Source organism: Diadema setosum, chromosome 15 (genome assembly GCF_964275005.1).
Source record: "Diadema setosum chromosome 15, eeDiaSeto1, whole genome shotgun sequence".
NCBI classification, from domain to species: Eukaryota; Metazoa; Echinodermata; class Echinoidea; order Diadematoida; family Diadematidae; genus Diadema; species Diadema setosum.
In genome coordinates this window covers 36,460,618-36,482,115 of record NC_092699.1, presented here as the reverse complement: position 1 = coordinate 36,482,115, position 21,498 = coordinate 36,460,618, and the positions used below count along the sequence as shown (strand labels likewise).

The window sequence follows — 21,498 nt, the reverse complement described above, 5'->3', positions numbered from 1 at the left end:
GAACGCACCTCAGGACTCAACTCCGGCAGCGCACGACGCTGTTGAAGTCTTCTCGACTCTTCAAAACTTGCTGTCAGAGCTACTTTGTCCCCGATCTTCAAAGGGTCCGCATTTCCTGTGTAAACAGGAAGAGTTTGTTCGCAAAAACCGATAAGTCCATATTTGCCAAATGGAGATATTTGCGATTAAAGGTCAAGAAAAATAAAGAGAATAATAAGAAAAATTTTGCTTCTTTCGACCATAACTTCAAAAATGTACCTTTATATGTAGTGACCAATATATCATTTAAAAGGTATTACTTTGTACTTTATGACAGAGATCGTACTTCAAAATCTTCAAAAATGGACAAACTCTTTCTTATTATACATAATATGTCTCTGTGTGTGCGTATATATATATATATATATATATATATATATACATATAACTTATGTATATTATATATCTTAATAATGTGAAGTATGAAAAAAAAAGGTTAAGTCCAACCTGTCAACAAGTTCTCAATAGGAATTTTGACACGTGGTCGTTGTCTCGACAATTTCGATGATGTATCCAATGTATAATAGATGCACTTCGCTGACTGCATACACTCGTTATGAAACGTCAACTAAAGAAATGATGCAGGTATGTCCAGTATCTTCCCTCAGTCATGAACATCACTAAAACTTATTTGTATTTCACATGCAAAGATACGCATACAGGCAGCTTTACGGACAAACAAAGGCATACATGATGTACGTTTAAATTCGTATAAGACTTAGATCCCGTTTACAATGCGGGGCTGGGCCGCGGCTCGGCCGCGGCTGAGCCCGCCTTCATTTCAGTGTAAACGGGCAAAAGGCCAAGTGCGGAGCCAAAATTGGCCGCGCATTTGGTCACGTTCTGAAGGTGGTCTCGGCCTTTTTTCGGCTCGGCCCAGCCCCGCACTAGGAATTTCATGCTTCAACACACGCAAACTAACCCACATGCACACACACACGCACGCACACATACACCAAATATCTTACCAAGATTGGGCATGTGTGATTCATAGATCTCTCCACCCTGGCCAGGAAAGGTGCACATAATGTCGACCTTGCCATTCAATCCACAGTGCACCTGTGACGTAACGCCATCACGAAATTCGACGGTGGCTTTCCTACATTCTTGTCCCATCTCTGGAGCCCGGGAGCTCGCTACAATTTTGCCCAGTACGGTGTCTGCAGATTGAGTTGGGTGATCAAATTTTGAAATGCACTTGAATCAGGACGTATTATCCATTCGGAAATGTAATGTAAATTGTTCTTTGTAGGCCAGGGTTGACGAGTTCGATCAAGTTAAAGACTTCTTTGTAAATTCTGTGATTTATAGTGGCGTCTTGTTTATGTATCACTTTGTTGTATCTGCTGTGATAAATTTGACAACATGAATAATACGTTGATTTGCTATGAGTTTTAGTGGACGTATAGGATAGTAATATAATATGGCGAAGGATAATACACGTCATGCAAGTTAGGAAGTTTGATAAACATGGTCAGGTGACCAGTGATCTACCATAGTAACGTTCTTGTATGGACAGAACATACTTGGTTGTATTTATCAGCTCGGAAAACATTCTCGTTTTATGAGAAGAATATCACACAGATTAGAGTCGGCCTGGTGCACTTTATATGCATGAGTTGTGACTCTCTCACACACGGGAGCTCCATTTAATGTCTTATCCAAGGGACAGAGTACTTTGCTTTTTACTATACTTGTACATAGAGGGGACGGTATACACAACATTGGTCAGTGGGACCGTCGCATCGAACCGGGGTCTTTTGGATCGTGAGGCAGACGCGCTACCGACTGAGCTATTGACTGAACCGCCCTGTAAAGGGTAAACTAATTAAGAAGTAGTCGACTACAGTATAATTCCCTGTTCGTATGTGCGTGAAATTTGTGCACATACTTATTATGACCTATCGGGACAGAAAGGGTTAAAGTGTTTTTGAATACAAAGTAAGCCATTTAAGCAAGTTGTTTAGATCCAAACAGTATCAAATATTGTGAAGTTTGTTGTCGGGTATATGATATATATAATCAATGCTTATCGTTTGAAATGCTTTAATTCGAGGAATATTATTATAACCTCCCTGAAAATTGAGATACAAATGAAAGTAATAGTTAGCGCTAATGTGCATGGCTTAGCAGATTATCCAACTCTTTTATTCTGATTCTGATGGCACTGCTCATTAATTTTGCTTACCTGATGCTATCCGTTGGACCCAGGAAGGAAACTTGACTACCTTCGCACCCGGGAAAAAGCCGTATATTGGTGAAAAGGATGACTTACATCTAGGTGGCACTTTTTCTCTGAAATGAACATTTATTAAGATAGCCACCATAGAGGAAAGGGAGAGGGTGAATAAATGATGAGAATTGAGTGACATTAAAATATGAGTAAAGCAACATATTTACCCAAAAACATATGCACACTGTAGTCGTGTGTCCGTGAATCATATTATAATAGTCATGGTTTTTTATTGTGCAGTCGTGATATTAATATTAACTATCATTTTAACAAGTCTCAGGATCTGCCCTTCATAAAAAAAAAAGAAATGATCTGCCAAATTTGTGTTTGTATAAACAAGGATGGACTTAAATAAGCCGTCTTCTTATCGTTTTGATTGGATCAGATGTGAAGGCTTCTCATCTATAATTACTGTAGTTGCAAGAGTAAAAAAATCCATCACTTGCCTTTGCTATCAATATAATCCATTACCTTCAGTACCGTTACTTTGAATATTAGATGGCTTCGTACAATGTATAGCTGCCGATAAGCTTTATTTGGACACTGGTGTGTGTACTTACAATCAGACCATCCTAATTTCAAGTATATTTGTGTATGTTGCTAGCTGACTTAATATAGAAAGACATGTTTTTCGTAAACAAATTTATAAATGTCATTAAAGGACAAGTTCACCTTCATTAACATAAGGATTGAGAGAATGTAGCAATATCATAGGTTTTCCCGGTCAATTTCATACTTTTGTCACTCAAATTCATTAATGTGCATTCAAATTCACGCAGCGCACACACGCGAAAATATTCGGGCATTCAAATTCAGAATCCGAGCGATCAATTTCATTTATGGGCGTTCTATTTCGTTTTCGTGAAATCAAATTCACGATTAGGCATTCAATTTCAAAATGCGAGCACCGACTTTCCTACTCGTGCATTCAAATTCTTGCGATAGTCACGTGATAGTCCCAATGAGCTTGTTTGGAGCGTTCAAATTCATTTTTAGGCGATCAAGTTCCTACTTCGTGCAATCAATTTAACGAGGAAAATGGAGTAGATTTTTCAGAAAGGGAAAAGGGCCAACACAACCAATAAAGGCTTGCATATAGTGTAATTATGGTTGTTTACAGGTTCTACATTGTTCTCTGTTCATGTATTCTTTGTTTTTCATCTCAATAAATTTCAAATTTCAATGTCTAATCAGCAGTGCATCCAAACAGCACAGCGACTAGTAATCACATTTCCTGGTGATACTGCATGCTGACAACGCCCCAACACCAACCACATAATCATGATAATGACAATTCATCAATTTAAAGACAAACTGACACACAATGATCTCACATAGTCCCGCAAACTAAATCAATAAGACAGCAATACACAACAAACAACACGTATAAAATGTTAAAGTATCAGTTTCAATATAGTCGAAATTTTTTTTTCCTCGAAAGTGTCAACAAACCCTCCGTATTATGCTCGTCTGTAGGCCTATACAGTGCCTATTTTTTGTTGTTTGTTTCGTTTTCCATCAAACAAGATGGCTGGATAACCCAAATTCAGCTGCAAAAGCTGGTCTTCCATAATATGGGGTCCAGTTTGATGTTTTGCTCCTTGCGATGAATAAATGAAGTGGGATCTTTTACGTGCATGATTTGTGACTCTCTTACACATGGGACCTCCATTTTATGTCCAATCCGAGGGACATGTGCCTGTATATTCCTATTTGTTAAGCGCGAGTTCATTGTCAGTGAACAGGTGGACCTCTACTACAAAATAAATAATCATCATAAATCCCAATATATTCAAAGCCAAATGAGAAACACATGCATACACGACCCCAAACTAACTAAATTCAGGACTTATTTTAAATTGAATGCAGTTATTTGGAACATGGTTGCCTATTCACGAATTTGAATGACCGACGAGGTTCCGTCGCCAACTTGACATGTATTTGATTGCTCATTGATGAAATGCGTGCTCCTCTCTTAAATTTGAATGCTCCGATAGTGAATTTGAATGTTCCGATGGTGAATTGGAATGCTCCGATCGTGAATTTGAATGCTCCGACAGTGAATTTGAATGCTCGGATAGTGAATTCGAATGACCGGATTTTGAATTTGATTGCTGATTCAGTGCTGCGAGCGTGGAATGCATGAAATCGAATGCTCGGAATAGGAACTTGAATGACAAAAGTATGAAATTGACCGGGAAAACCTATATAGTAGAACACATCATTGAAAGTTTGAGTAAAATCGGACAATCCGTTCAAAAGTTATGAATTTTTGAAGTTTTTGTGCAGTCACCGCTGGATGAGAAGACTACTGCAGTGTATGATGTCACATGCGTACAACGATATAACGAAAACATAAAGAAAATTTCACAAAATTTCATCTTTTGACAAAAAGTACACATTCCCTCGACTCGTTACTGACATGTGTTATGGGTAATATTATTTCCATTGCCTTCAAAAAGAGGAAAGTCAAATGCTCTTTTATTATGCGAAAAAAGTGAAAATATGTTGAATTTTCTTTACATTTTCTTTATACTGTTGTACTCATATGACATCACGAGCCTTTGTAGTCTCCTCATCCAGCGGTTCCAACACAAACATTTTAAAAATTCGTAACTTTTGCATCGATTGTCCAATTTCCTTCAAACTTTCACTGATGTGTTCTACCAATATTGCTGCATTCTCTCAACCCTTATGTTTATGAAGGTGAACTTGTCCTTTAACCCCACCTCCTTGATCCGCCACTGCTATAATCTGGTGTCCAGACCCTTTGCCAACTCGACTCCGCGCCGCCTTTGCCGAAGGACAAATCCACCTAAACCTATTACAGTCTTCGACGTTGAGGTCGTCAATATCATGTGTAGCAAAATAGTAGTCTGGAAGCCAGACAACCACTGCTATGTAAAACGAAAACTATTACGCGATCTCTCCTTCTACAGAGACTTACCCCATGGATGAATTTTCGGAGCACTCCACTCTCATGAACACGTGCCGAATGTCATGCTTGTCCCCCATGTAACAGTCGGTGCAGAGGTCTATTCCATAGCATTCTGTGCAACGCCATCGAAACCCCTGGATTTCAGACTTGTTACACCCGTCACACCATATCTTGTTGTGAACCTTTCCTAGAGATGGAAAAACAATGTGACACAAAGAGAAAAATATCTTACTCATGATGATTAACATTTAAATGATAAGTCTGAGAATCATGACTGTTACGACGGATCGATCGAAATAGGAGTATGCCTATTTTGAGTGGAAGCGGAAAATGGAAAACATATAGGACTACGTGTAAGTCTCAGAATGGAAAGTTTTAAAGGGATCGTATAGTTTTGGTTGAGACCTAATTTCAGGTTTCTAACATTTTTTGATGAGATGATGAGAAACCTCTTCTGAAATATGAAAGAGCATGTAATTCCATGAGGAATTCAATGTTTATTTGATGAAAATTGGTTTTGAAATGGCTGAGATATCCAAAACAGAGTGATTCCAGTAAAGTGTGGGACCCACACTTTATTACGATCGCTTTGTTTTACTTTGTTTTTGGGTGTTTCAGTCATTCCACACCCGATTTTCATCGAATAAACTTTGAAATCCTCTTTAAATGGTATGCTCTGTACCATTTCATAAGTGTTTTCTTGGTATCTTGCAAAAAGTTAAAAGCCCAATTCTCAGCTCCACCAATACTGTACCATCCCTTTAAGGCATAGGGCCTATATATATATAGGACAGTGCATGGAATGTCTCACCAGTAATTGGGATGTGCAATTCTCTGAGATCCCACGCACGGTCCAGTCCGATTCTGTAAAGTCCCTTGTTTCCCACGTCCCACTGCACCAATACTGTGAAAGGTGGGAACTGTGGTCCCCATAGAAAACGTCCAGCAGTGTGTCCAGCAATCACAGTACCCACGTGACCTGGGCCGCCATCTTGGTTCTTGTGCATCCAGTCAACGCCCCGTATGACACGGCTACCGACCTTTGCATTTATTTTGATTTGCCTAGTACATGAAAGAGCACTCAAAAACTTATAATTTGTTTTTTCTTTTAATCTTCTTCTACAGAACAAGAAGTGAAAAAGATAATGGTGAGATTGATGAATTGACTGTTAATTGTAGTTTCCAGTATGCTTATGGTAGATCGAGGGATGCCCAGCACAAGGCAGTATGGGAGGGGGGGGGGGGGGACGAATGAGCTGGCATAATCCGGGACTAGAAACTACATCAGTTATCAAGGCACCTTATAATTACAACATTATTTTTTCTTGTTATGAGTCTAGATAAGAATAACTTTTCATTTCTGTCTTTTTCCGGGTAGGCCCCTGCAAGGTGAGCATAGTGATGCAAATTTATACGACTGGAGATAGGCCCCAATTCTACCCCCTCCCCCCGGGCATCCACGGACCCATCATTGACAAACTTGAAACTATATAGTCTTCAATGTTTTAATAGCAATGCATTAGTTCTGCTCCTGGGTCTATTAAACAAATTTGATATAATTGTTTTTTTTTTTTAATTTTGGGATATACCTAGGGTGAGACTTATGCCCACTTGTACAACTAGATCCTGTTGACGTAGTCTCCAATTCAGATGAATCCCTCGTCCCCCCCCCCCCCCCCGCCTCTTCGGACCCGCCATTGACAATAGATATTTTAAAACTACATACAGTCATCAATGAACCAACATAGCACCTGATTGTTAGCTCTGTTACTTCTTGTCCTACAGACAATTTCGTCAAGAATTCCTTAAAGGGAGAGGCTAGTAACTGATCAGTGGGAATCAGTGGAAATGCTGGGAGATGATTGTGGCAATCCTTATGGGATTCATTCAAGAGTTCATTGTATATCTATTGTTGTATGAAAATGATTTGCTTCAGAACGGTCTCATATTCAAGTAATGTGCAGATTAATGCTCCGTCACTGACCAGGGACGCTAACCTGGAAGCATTAAACTGCACATTACTTGAATATGAGACCATTCTGAAGCAAATCATTTTCACACAACAATAGATATACAATGAACTCTTGAGTGAATCACATAAGGATTGCCACAATCATCTCCCAGCATTTCCACTGATTCCCACTGATCAGTTACTAGCCTTCCCCTTTAAGTTTTAGGCATCTGGCCCCAGTCCCAACCCCCCCCCCCCCCCCACACACACACACACACTCTTCTGGGCTTGTTGCCTATTTTGAATTTTGGAAATTTGAGATTCAATTACCCAAAGACGGCGCTCTCCAAGCTACTGGCGTTTTCCTCGATTTTTTTTTTTCGAAGGCTTTTTTGATATTTGTTTTATAAGTTAAGTAATTACATGGCAGGTAAAATTATGGGAGGGATATTAGTAGTCCACAGTTTACCTTACAGATAGAAAACATTGTATTACTTCCGGACCATCAGCTTGTACTAATTTCATTCCAGCTAGGAATATTAACGCCCTCTAACGTCAAAAGAAGCAACAGATGCTGGATGGTCCTGCTTGCGATTCTGCTTCGGCAACGGCAGCGACTTCGTCTCGGTCGGAGATGAAAGATATCTGCTCTGTTTGTTGAAAATCCGTCAAAGGGTTTCATCAAGTAAGGGTGCGTTTATGCTCAATTTACGAAGGCATAATCAGCGTTTTGGAACGCTGATTTAAAACGCTAATTCAAAGCACCGTTCACGGTAGCACTGTTTATGCTCACTTTTTTTCGAGTTTGGGACAGAGCCGCGTTTGCGGTTATTATACTTGACCATAAATTGGGGGCGTGCTTTTTGGAAGTTGTGGACAGAGTCTGCATTCTTCGTGTTTCAACTGCACGGCTACATGTTCATCATGTCTAATACAGGATAATATCATTTTGATTATTTACCGGCACATTCATGTGGATTGTACACAATAATAGGAAATACGAGCATTTATTTTATTGGAAAGGCGTTGAGATGACGTCCCTTAAAATTCGTAGAATTTATATGTCATTTAAGCTTCCCCATGAAACGTGATTAGGCAGAGTGGCCGATCGTAAACGCACCTTTTTGTGCTTTTTAAGTGAAACGGCTTTTATATCACAATAAGTATGGACCAAGGCAACCGCGTTTTGCACTAATCACGTTTCAAAACACTGATTATATCCCCGAAAAATTGAGCATGCTGAAACGTAAAAATTTGATCTCATGCAATCAACCCTCCACCGCCCCCCCCCCCCCCCATCTGAGGCCTGAAGATTGTACCCTCGGATCCGCCATAATGCAAACTTTAAAGGGGTGATCTATTGTTTGTTGAGGTGAGGATTCAGCTTTCAACTTTTTGCGAGATACTTGTTAGAAACACTTTATGAAATGCGAAAGAACATACAATATTAAGAGGAATTCAAAATTAATTTGATGAAAACTTGTTTTGAATATGATAAGACATCCAAAAACAAAGAAAAACAATGCGATCCTAATAAAAGTTGGTTCCAACTTTTATTAGCATAGCTTTGATTTGGATATCTCAGCCATTTTAAAACCAATTTTCATCAAATAAGCTTTCAATTCTTCTTAGATTTTTTTTTTCATTTGTAAGAGATTTCTTAATATCTTAAAAAAACCTACATCTTTACAAAGCGTTGAAAACCTGAAGCCCCATCTCAACCAAAACTAAGCCACCCTTTAAACTTCACTCGTCAATACACTTATTTAACATACTGACGTAGCTCTGTCACTTTTTTTTTTCTAATTCCATTATTTGGGGTATTTGGGTGCTCCTACCACGTATAAAAAGAAAAGTAAAAATTCAGCCAATCTGCTCAACACCCTCCTCCCCCTCCCCCCCCCCCATAAGCAGGCGTGAAACTACATGCACAGAGGGCATTATATATTAAAGCTCTATCATGTCTATCACTTGTGGCTCTAGAGAAGGTTTTTAACTATTCCTTTAATTCGGCGTTTGATTTGACACCCAGTAACAAAGGATATGCATGCTACATGTGTATATCTGTCACGTTTGTTGATTATCTGTACAAAGAGTTTTTGAGAAGTAGCTGAAAATTAGCATGAAACGAATCAGTCAAAATACAATAACAAAATAGTCAAGTTTCTGTGAGTTTCATGACAAAGCACTGCTTTCCATAGGAAATGTACACACACACACAAAAAAGGGGCCCCTTATGGGGCAACAGGAAGTTACAAAAAGGGCATGGTTCCGTGAAGACAATACGCGCGGAGGTTGCAAATTCGGTTTTATCTGCAGAACTTTGCGCGAGAACTGAAGAAAGGTAAAGAAACCTTATGGGGAGGCTTTAATTGCTTTGTGGAATTGTTGCGCCAAATGTCAAGGGGGGGGGGGGGCAGACTTTGACCCCCCCCCCCCCCCGGCCCTTTAAGGTGAAGCATTTGGGGGTATTTTGCAAAAGATATGGTCACGAAAATCACGCAATTTTTTTTTTTTTTTTTTTTTTTTTGATCTGAGGCAGCTTTGGTTTGTTAGTTCATTTGTCATAATTCAGTTATCGTGATTGCTGATTGCACTTTCTAAAATAAAAAGTTAGATAAGTTATACTCATCTGAGATCACTTTCCCCGATTGACATCACGGCTCACTAAGAGAGCGAGAGAGAGAGAGGGAGAAAGAGAGGGAGAGGTCGTCATTATATCTGGTGATTGATGAACCTTCCGTTTCCGTAAAACAAGACAGAAAAAAAAAAGAATAACGATGAAACATAAAATATGGTGCGTGGAAGCCAACCTGCACATCATGAAAACATATCTTTTCATAGAATATATATTAGTGAGCAAATCTGGTCTCGCACGTAACCTTGGGTGGTAGTCTGGTTTCCAGACCCTTTTCCAACTAATACTCCGCGGCGACTTTGTCGCCGCCCCGCGACGAAGTCTCCGCAAAACCACCTTAAACTATACTAGTTTTCGACGTTGAGGGCGTCAATATCCTGAATAGCGAAATAGGAAGGGCAGAGGGTCTAGAAGCCATCTAGAAGCTATTTGGGTGGTCGAAAATGATGTTGTATACAAATCTCCGCCATGAAGGAACTCGGGTATATTTCGAGTGGATCCCAGGCCACTGCGAGATCCTTTCAAATGAGGTGGTAGATAGAGCGGCTATTAAACAAGCCTTATCACACAATCAAGTAGAAGTTCAAAACAAATTAAACAAAAGTGAGTCAAATAGTATTATCAGATTATATCATATGAAGAAAATAAAAAATGGCAAAAAAGATGGGAAGAAACCGTATCCATTTAAATAAAAACATACAAAATTGTGTATCAATGACATTCAAATGTATATTAGATAATAAAAAATAAAATAAATTGCACTGTTTACGAATGGATAATATTGGCCTAAATTTTAATCTCTTTTTACTGAAGAAGGATGATACCGGGTTATGTGAAAGATGTGGAATACCAGAAACCACGAAACATTTTCTAATCGAATGCCCTAGATTTGAAATAGAAAGAACAATGCTTTTAGCTGAAACAAACTGCAAGGAAGTAAGGAACATTCTGAGACTCCTAAATTCACCAGAATATTTACACCAAAAAGTAATGGTGGCCTTCGTAAAGGCCCGGTCACACCGCCAGAACTTTGCTGGAGCGTTCCCGGAGCGGTGAAAAAAATTCATCACCGCTCGTAACCGTTCACCACCGTTTAACAGAAGTTGGTCCCCGTTAAGGCAACGCCGTATACGCTCGGCCACCGCTGATGGTCCCTCCTACCGCTCCGAAAGTTTTGAGCTGCACAAAATATTGCGAGCGGTGAGGAGCGGGCAATTTTCCTCTCCGGCAAAGTTCACCACCGCTCCAACAACGCCCAGTCAAAGTTTGACACCGCTAGACGCAAGTCCGTGGACGCTTGGGTCCGCTAGGCCAACGCAGAAATCTTCAACGCTGGACCACCGCTGCTTCGCCAGCTTTGCCCGGGCGGTAATTAAACGTTGCACAAACTTTGGTGGAGCGGTTGTAAGCGTTTTTCGAGCGGACACGGTGTCGGGCGTTGAAGCAGCGATCCATTGCGGTGATGAACTTTGGTTCGGCGTTGGTATGGAGGTGTCGGAGCGAGACCAGAATTTGGCTATAAATACGGGGAGAAATGAACCAGGAGCCCATTTGGAATTGAGCTGCCGTTGAGTGCAGACCTCATTTATATCGAATTTGCTCAAATGTTGAAGTAAAATGATAATATAACAGTATTTTTTCACAGTTGTTAAATATTTCTCGACACACCCAGTGGGCCACATATATTTACCTGACTCCATTGGTTCAGCTGCCTGCTCAGTAATGATCTTCTTGGAGGATGCTGCCTTTCCTTCTCCAGCCTTCCTCTTCTTTTGTCCACGTGGCATGATGAACTTCGATTATCGACTTCTATCAAAAATCTATCAGAACTTCTATCAAAGCGATCCGTTCAGCTCCGTAGTCAAAAGCGGTATGCCGCTAAACCAACGTTAAACCCCCGCCGAGCCAACGTCCGCATGCACAGAACGCCGCTCTATCAACGCTCGCGTCACCGCTAAACCAACGCTCGCTACCGCTCGCTACCTAACGCAACGCCGGCTTCAGCGGTGCACCGCTAAGGCAACGCCCGTATTTTCGATTTTTTTTCCCCATTTCGTGCGCGGTGACGAGCGTTGTCGAAATTCGGCCCCCTCTCCCTACCGTAAAAGTTCGGGCGGTGTGACCGGGCCTTAAGAAGGACACAGAGATTCTCCTTCCTATAATCATTTACAATAAATTGTTGAACCCTGGGAAATACGTTTGAGTTCGACGAGTTAATAATCAATTTAATGATATAATGTCAGTGTAAAGGTGTGAAAGTGTAGGTACATTATGTGCGTACAGAAATAGGCATGATGTGCATGAATATGAATATTAAAATAAGTATGTGACCGTGCATCACAAAACAAACCAAAAGTCGCACCACTTGATTTTACCTGAGGACTCAAGAAAGGTGAAACGGGTCAACCAAGTCAATTTTTGCTTTTCCATATTTTTTTGAAAGAGCTATTATTCTTCTACATTACCCTTGAGTTTGGGATCATAAAATGAATGGGAAAGTGGGTTTTCAGCAGTTTTCTACCATGTCTACAACCCCGTTTTTGGAAGAGTATAGCGTGATCAGGCTGTTATAGAGACCCCTTTTCATTTCTTGAAAATAATTTGCACACTCTTCACTTTCAACTACAATAACTTTTGAAAGGATAATGCTACTGCTTTGAAAGTTAAAATAACATGAACAGAATGTGTTAATAAAGCATGCCCAATTTCAGCTTAATCTGATAATTCCGTCACTATTGTTGCTACAGTGGTTTACATCATATTTTCTCTCATTCATGGCACAGGTGGCACGGCTTAGTGAAAGATCAAGCGCTTGAATAGACCCTGTACTTCAGAGCCTCTTTTTTTTTTCAGTTCACACTTTCCAGAGTGTGGGCTTTCTTTACAATGTTTATATAATTATAGGTTAGGAGAATCAATTTGAATTGAGTTATAGGTCATTTTAAAGCTTAGAGTCTGCTCTTTCAAAATCTGCCCTTAACTAAAAATCCATGTCTGGCGACTTTTTGTTGTTTTTGTGGTGCAGGGTCACATATAGGTATATATAATACGTATGTATGTATGTATGTATGTGCATGTATGTGTATGTATGTATGTAAACTAAAAATATACGTAAGAAGGACCGTATGTATGATCATTTGCACCTCACAAGAAGCCCAGAATGTCTGCCCTGATTTATGTTACAATGGTTTCGAAATTATTTTATTTGTTTTAGGTTTCAGTGATTCAGTCGGAAAAGGAGACATTCAGATTGACAAACATCATCCCAGTCTTGGCCGGTATTGGAGTGGCCTAGGCTTGCACGCGCGCATGCGCAAGCAGAGAAGTCTGTTCACGACGAATTAACCGGGCTGGCCAGAAAATACGCAAAAACGGCCAATGATGGGTGATGACAGTCTGTTATAGAATCTCCATAATTGCGGCAATAATGCAGCGGTTTTTTTCTCCAGTATTAATTCTAATTTGAGTGTGGGTTTTTTTAAGGAAAAAAAAAGATGTCAGTATAAATTGTAGTAGGTATTAGGCGCAAATATTCATAACTGAATGACACATGCCTTCAAATTGAAATAACAACGACAACAACAATGGCAGTACAAAATGACTTGCCCCGAGCTAAAGTTAGCTCGCTTCAAAAGCGAGCTAAAAATCGTGCCCAGAATAAAAAGGTATCATTCTAGAATGTACTGAAAATAATTGTGACTAGAACTATACGTACACACTCTATACATTACGTGAGCATACACTAGTGCACAGACAATCCTTTATGGCGTGGAAAATTCCCGAAATCCTCGCCTTTGATTTCCGTATTTTAAGTCGATTATACGCTTGTACGGTAACATGTTGTGCGGCTTAATTATCAAAATATATCTGACAGATTACAATCATATTGTGTCGGAAGAACAGTCTTACAACGTAAGCGTCCGATCTCCAGTATTGGGAGGAATCATTTCATAACAAGCAAACAGCTTATCGTTACAGTGATGCATACCAAGCCGTTGAGCCTTTGTTATTGCTCACGCACGAGTGTAGTAGCGAAACTGCAGAATGATCCCTATTACACATCACTGTAACATTGACAGAAGTAGAATCAAGAATAGAACGTATAGAACGTACAGGTTTGTATACTCACCTTGTACTTAGTCGTGCTTTGCTAGAGTACTAAGTGGCCCAATTGGTGACAGCTGTCAAACCCAGTCCATGTACGTACTAAAACGTCTCGTAATGCTATTGCGATGTAGGAGTCGGAGGTACTGGTAGGATAGTTGGTCGCGAGGTTGGGGAATTCCAAGGAGTGGTATGTAGGCATTCAGCAGCCTTTAGTTTGTCGATCCAGGTGGGGAATCCCCAAACATCTGAGCTGCACATAGAGTGCAGTGTGTTTCTCCTGTATGTGTATCATATTGTTCATGAAATTATAGTAATGCAAGCAACAAGTGTATATGATATTGATAATTCTCACCCATTATACTAGGTGTTACCAAAAAAAAAAAAAAGAACCTTTCCCACTTTTGATCCTCAATATTTTCAAAACTTATATCAGATAACACTGGCATTGATATGAACAATAGCTGAATAGTGTACAATTCTGTTGGAGGCAATTTCAAAATTACAGCATAATTCAGTTTTATAAAATTTAACATTAATTTTCAGTTAGGTTTCATATTTTTCTCTATTTTCAACCTTCTGTACAAACTGTAACTTTGCACAGAAGTCAGTTGGTGTGTATGGGAGTGTGTAGTTGACACCCAGGCAGTGGTCCTGGACAATGCCCAAGATTTGAGTGCTCCATTATTTATTCATGAAAAGAAAGCAGGTGGAAACATGTGTTTACTTTTTTCATGTGCATGCATTTCACCCTTTGCTTGGAATTCAAACTAGCGTGCCCAGGCAATCCATCATGAATGATTACTAAAGCATTACTGTGCCTTGGAGGAGATCTCTGAACAGGTGGTATCCAGGTCCATTGTTCAGGGTCATTGTAAGTACACACACACATAAACACCATTAGTTTCTGTGTTCAGGTTTTGTACGGAGGGTTAGAATTTGACCAAAATCTGGAACCTAACTTTGAAATTAATCATTGATTTCATGAAACTGATCTAGGTTTTCATATTCAAATCACCTCCGACTAAATTGTACATTATTCAGCTGTTACTCATATCAAAAACAGTTTTATCTGATATATTGTTTTCGAGCTATCAAGCATCAAAAGCGGGAAATGTTTTTTGTAACACCTAGTTGTACTTCGGGCCACAAACGTGTAAAAGGGATGGTACAGTTTCAGTTGAGATTGGGCAAGAGGTTTCCAACATTTTTTTTTATGATGATTTTTGAAATTTGAGATAATGAAAAAATTCGTATGAAATATTAAAGAATATGAAATTCTATTAGGAATCTAAAGTTTATTTGATGGAAGTGGCTTTGAAGTGGCTGATATATTCACAACAAAGCGATCCTGATTAAAGGTGGGACCCACCTTGAATTAGGTTTGCTTTGTTTTATTTCGTTTTTGGATATCTGAATTTCAAAACCGATTTTCATTTTAAAAAATTTGAATTCCTCTTAAGATTGTGCACTCTTTAACATTTCGCCAGTTCGCAGTTCCACTTAGCGCGTGAGCAGAAGAAAGTCATTCGGTAACAGACATGTTGGATTTTAGATTCACTGGGATAAGCATCTGTGATGTAATGATTATTCATGTAATCCTTATAAATGCTGCTTGCCAGCATATCCACCTGCCAGCAAAAGTGGTATTTGGCAATATCAATAGAAAGAGATTGTTAATACATTCAATGCAAAATAATGAAATGGATGCTTTCCCAAGTGTTAATTAACGGATCATTCTGGTCATCTGGTCTACGTAAGTTCATTCTTTGTTTGAACAGGATCAATGAATTCCATAAATTGTTATGTAAAGCTTGGTCTCCTTCCACAGACTTGCTACACTTCTCTGATTGACAAATTCCAGATATTCCAACAGTGTGCCAAGTGTGCGCCAGATCGCTGAATTTCAGTTCTAAAAGCGAAATTTTTTTTCCCCCAATATGGGAGGGGTATAATCGCCCACAATCCCATTGCTCACGGTCCCCTCTCAAGACTTGACTCATTTTAGAGAATGACAGTTTCCAAATTTTCGATAAAACGTGTGCATCAGATCGTTTTATTTTGATTCTAAAAATGCAAAAGCTCTGTCGAGTGGCAGGGCATATATTATACAGAGCGAGATTCGATCTTTTCAAGGTATAAATATCAGCTTCTTTTCGAACGGAAAAGTTACGTTTCATGCAAACATTCTTGGCTACCAGGGGCAGAGTGTACATAAGTTTAATGTTAAAGAGAGTAGGGCCTATCATTTTTGTCTTTCCTATAAGTCATCTATACTTGTATACCTACAACAATTCATCTGTTTGAGAAATTGCCTTGTGATTAATGGCGTCTTTTTTTTTTCCTTATTGATATAGATATTGACTCGCTTAGTCAGCTAGTCGACCATTTTTTTTTTCAGCATTTTATTTTCAGTGGCATACACAGAGCATGATCTCTTTCTATTTCTTTATTCTTGCTATTATTTAGGCCTACGTCTTCGTTGAGGTGACACCCATGTGTTTTAATATAACACCACAAATGAGCTCAGGACATTTAACACGTGCTTGGTGTTTCATATTTCAAGACCCAACTTTTTGCTCTGCACAGGTAAATCCGGTACATCGAGGGTAACACATGTGGGTACCGAAAGCTATGCTTTGCATTTGGAGGGTCATATTCTGGTATTTATAATATTTTCGATTTTGAAGTAATGTTGAGGTTTGCATCACTCGTATTTTGTGAATAGTTAAAGGTAATCTTTGAAAATATCGTGTCTTCACGGAGGTCACCAAGTTCATGTCTATAGTACTTTACGATCGGTATCCTTTCACATTGTGGCATCAATTGACACGCTCGTTTTTGCTATTGGTTTTTACCGTTCGCTAATCAAGCGATCGACTTCTCAAAGGCAACTGGATACGGTGGGAGAGTAATCTTAATCATGCATTGTTCTTTCTCTTCCTGATGCATTACGTTCCGTCTTACCCTTTACATTGGTACTGGCAACGTAGCATAGAAGATGTGAAGACGCACGGGAAAATGTAACAGATCAGTGCAAACAGTACAATAATACAATAATACAATAATACAATAATAGACTATAGATGCTGGATTGCACTCACACCGGAAGAAGAAAACAAGGGTCTCCGTATAAGAAACCCAACATTTTTCTTAACACGCTTATAACTACCAGGCTTCACACATGGATTGAAACCGTAAGTCCTCTTCTTTATGTATTTTTCATCGTCAGTTTATAAACTCTAAACTGTTGTAAAACTTTGGTTCACATTTGTTACTAAACGTATATTTTAATATACATGATATTGATTTGCATCGATTAATTCACGCTGCTATTTTTTATCGCTCGCTAGTAAATATTTTGGAAGTATTTTTACGCCTTCAGCTGACTGGGCCAGATGCTAGTTAGATAGCCGGTCACATTTAGTGGCCAGTCAGCAGTTAATATCCAGTAAATAGTACAAAACAGGCACAAAGTGCCAACTGAAAAAATGAAGAAGACTTAAAACGCAAAGACTTCGAGGTAATGGCCGGCTAACGATAAGGACACGGTAATAGCTTGCTCTTCAACTTAGGTGTCAACTTCATGGAAATACACTACAACCTGAACTGATATTACACTATAAGTGACGCAGGCAACAGAGGAAATGGACACTATACCTTTAGAGTCCGAAGTCAACCAAAAGGATCGAATTTGTCAGGAAACACTCGTCCAAGAAACCCTGAACGAGAACCATAACATTTAAGGCCTGTCTGCAAACACGCCAAATTAACCAGTTCGCGCCAACCAACACACAAGCAATGGCCTCGGAGGTGGGCAACCAGTTTTGGACTCGTTGGCACTACTGTCTCCCGGGCAAGCAAGCTCTAATGTAAGTCTGTCGAATAAAACCGAAAATCCTATGCTGGCCGAAATCCGTATGATGTTCTCTACCCTCTCAAACAAAATTGAAGGAAAACTTGATATTATTACCAACCTATCTTTGCTGAAACGAGAAATATCTATGAGGAAATCCACCATATGTGTTTTGGAAGCATCTGCAGCAGACACGGCAGCTAGAATTCAAAAAGTGGAAACAGAAAAGTTACCTCCCCCCCCCCCCCCCGATGGAACGCAACCTGGAAAAACTCAAAGCGGAAATCGACTACAAACTTCTTCAGATGGAGCTCCACAACAGAAAGCAGAGACTGTTATTCTACGGAATTGATCCCCGCCCCAGAGAAGACGTATACGCCACTGTCGCCGAAGCCAGCGCCAAGCTCCTATAGATTCCAGAAGAGGAAGCCACAGCGATCCCGATCATCAATGCCCATCGTCTTCCTCGGAAATCTTTCCAGGTCGCCAACATTGCAACCGACAGCCGTCCCGACCCAATAATCGTCAGATGTGCGAAAATGAGCGATCGCGACGAGATTCTTCATGCCTTCGAGCATCGACCCACAACCGAATGAAAGCCGCTCCAATCCTCAGCCAACTGGGCCTCGAGTCACCGTCAGAATGGACCTCCCGCCATCTATGAAACGTGAGCGGGGTTATACCTCGCCCACATCTCATACAATCTACGAGCCAACGATCGAGGTCTCAAACCCCGAATCAAGATCCTCGGAGCTCAAGTTGTTCTTCAATCCAAGAAGCCATCCGAATCGGGATCAACTTGGACAACGTGCACCAATTAAGCAATGAAACAACTGATCAGTTGGCTGACGATTCATTGTTATCACATATGAAGGTAATTCCCTTCACTAAAACATGTTATAATTGCATAATTTATAGTTTTTTACATGTTTCTCTTCCCTGGAAGATCCATCTAGAAAGGTCATTATTTTGATTCTCCTCACTACACGTTTTTTTCTACCCACAAAGAATTACAATAGATAAAAAGCCTGATTTTTTTTTTCTCATTGACCTCCACGAAATAGGGCAATTGAGTCATAAGCATGTTTACGCACAGCGAAATCTCAAATGCACTCTAATATACAATTTCATTTTAAGTCTGGAAAAAAAAAAATCAAAGTGCTTACATACAGGCCAAACGTTGGCTTCACAGTGCCATGTATTCATTCATCCGTTCAGGAAGCTATCCACAACAATTTACCCTCAAAACTGTCAGCAATTCTGTCTCTTAAACCAAGGAGGTTTTATACATGGAGTTCCAACTGGCTGTAATTATTCAAACACTTGTCAGATTTCTATTGATGTACAAAAGAATTCCACAGGTGCATTTGTGCCTTTGATGATCGATGTTCCAAGCCGCCGTCTTGCCGAGCAATCTGAAGATTCATTTTGAACGTTGTCATATTGTTGATCTTATTTTGCTTATATTTGTTTATCAAATAAAATGAAATTTCACTTAATAATAAAGCATGAAAAACAAAAGTCAATTCCAATCAGAAATTTGCGCACAAGTGTTAATCAGAGCTGTATTATGTGAAAATGTTTAAAACTGTACCATCCTGGAAAGCTGGTTTTATCACTTTTCGACTTAATTTCCCCAAATGAAACTAATTATGTAATAATCTTCAAGTATAATTCTTTGTTGATAGATATGTCAGATTAGTGCCCGCATATGCCCAGTCGAGTAATTTTCACCTTCATTTCAGCATTTTTTTCCTCAATTTCTGTTCGCGCATCCTCGTGTCTGTACCACCTACCTTTTATAAGAAGGGATAGCGAAAAGTAATTACCATCACAAAGACATATCTTTCTTTGAAAGTGGCTGGTGATTATGCAATGAGACACGAGTCAAATGTCTTCGTATCGGCACGGCAGATCCTGTTTGGCACATGCTTCAAATATTTTGAGCGGCGGCTTCGAACATAGATCAAAAGGAATAACTCTGTTGTTACTCCATCTCTTCAACCTCCTTGATTAAACCAACAGACTTCATTCTTTCAAAGGCCAATTCTTTCACAATGCCTTGAAATCGCAGGTGAATGGACCCACACTGTTAAGCTACTAATGTCTATCTGTGAAAGAAGTGAAGTCCTTCTCACCTGTTCTCATGTTTTATCTTCGTCAATCAATACTATTTGTCACCATACGTCAGTGAACTTCCCTCATGTGATGCAACCCGTCCAACGATAAAAAAAGTCTTTATATAACCTACATGTATGCAATGTCTTCGTCTTATATCTTTTGTGTTACACATTCTACCGACTATACCACCAAGCTCTGATACCAGTTGCTCTTTATTCTCACGATCACTCGTATCATTAACCAATTTGTCAAGCATGCATTTCATCTACAATTGAGAGGTATCTGAAATTAGTGTTCTATTTCACATACACAGCGCTTAGTCTTAAAGGAGACCTCCGGATGATTTTCAGATTTTTACATTTGAACAACTATAAATTAGTTATACTAAGGACAGAGTGTCAGAATTTACAATAATTGGGATGAAGAATACGGATATTTTCGAAATTTATAGCAAATTGCAATGAACAAGGATGATGACATGGCAGAGTCACCATTAGAATGCATGAGTTGGGGCTCAAGGAAGCAGCACAAAAGAAGAAGGCATGCATAGATTATACACAGGTGAACTCGCAAGCAGGCGGTATTGTAATGGAATTACACTGGTACATTTCTGAAATATGTGAGCCTCCTATGTCATCATCCTTGTTCAGTGTAATTTGTTAAGGTTTTTCAAAGTCTTGTTTCTCTGCTCAAGAACCACAATAAATTTCATAAATCTATTCATGGAGCTGTTGATTTATGTACTACATGATGTGAAATTATGAAAATCGTCTGGAATTTCCCTTTAAGGTCTTATCCAGACGTTCTACTACATAATACTAACTCCTCCTCTTTCCCAGCTTTATTTATGTTCTTTTAGCGTGATCAGGATTTATTACGATGAAATAGTTTATGTCGTCAGTGTAGAGAGACATTTGGCTTTGTTAACTGACCCTAAATAGTTAATAATAACCATGCAAAACCCATGCCCAAGTATGGGTGCATTGTGACACCCCATTTGAACTGAGTATACGAGAACTAAAATGGAATGAAAAGTCAAGTATTACATTGATGTTGATCTTGTATGGTAAAAAAAAAAATCGTCATTGTTTGATAAACAATAAAAACTTACATATCGCAAACAAGTGATACAAATAAAAGTTCGCTTCTAATGCTCATTTGCAAACAGTAATGTTGATGGTTCAATTTTTTTCATACCTATCTTACTGTGTGTCTAATTTCAAGAAAATCTCGATCCTATCAGGTTGGTTACATTTTAGTTTATTCATTTACGTGGATTTGAGCGTATTTTTAAAGTGTAATTTCGTTTCGAATGCTTCCCAGATCGAGGAGGCATTGGTCGACAATTTGGAAATGATAGTGACGGCAATCATGACGAAACAACTGTAGCCAATTCTCCGGGCAGACTTGGCAGAGGAACTTTGTTGACATCAGGAAATCCCAACGTGTTAACGCCATCGTCGGAAGTATATAAGATAGCAAAGGATGTAAGTAAGAAAGCACAATATCATTTCTAACGGTGGAGGATAGAGTATACTCTAGAGTTTATATAGTTTATCAATATTAAGAATGTGACGAATATTATAAGTGATTTTCTCCATGATCCACGTAATCTGAA

The 21,498-nt window shown here is 39.4% G+C and overlaps 1 protein-coding gene across 1 annotated transcript in view; it reads right to left on the bottom strand.

The window, feature by feature from the left end:
• The window catches only part of LOC140238726 (uncharacterized), a 33,434-nt gene extending 21,848 nt beyond the window's left edge, over positions 1-11,586 (bottom strand). The window contains exons 1-7 of the mRNA XM_072318623.1: positions 11,490-11,586; positions 11,189-11,315; positions 6,022-6,272; positions 5,220-5,397; positions 2,228-2,334; positions 1,008-1,199; positions 9-115 (exon numbers count right to left, since the gene is read on the bottom strand). Coding sequence (XP_072174724.1) covers positions 9-115; positions 1,008-1,199; positions 2,228-2,334; positions 5,220-5,397; positions 6,022-6,272; positions 11,189-11,315; positions 11,490-11,586 — 1,059 coding nt within the window. The remainder of the gene's footprint in view (positions 1-8; positions 116-1,007; positions 1,200-2,227; positions 2,335-5,219; positions 5,398-6,021; positions 6,273-11,188; positions 11,316-11,489) is intronic.
• Positions 11,587-21,498: the final 9,912 nt, after the last annotated feature.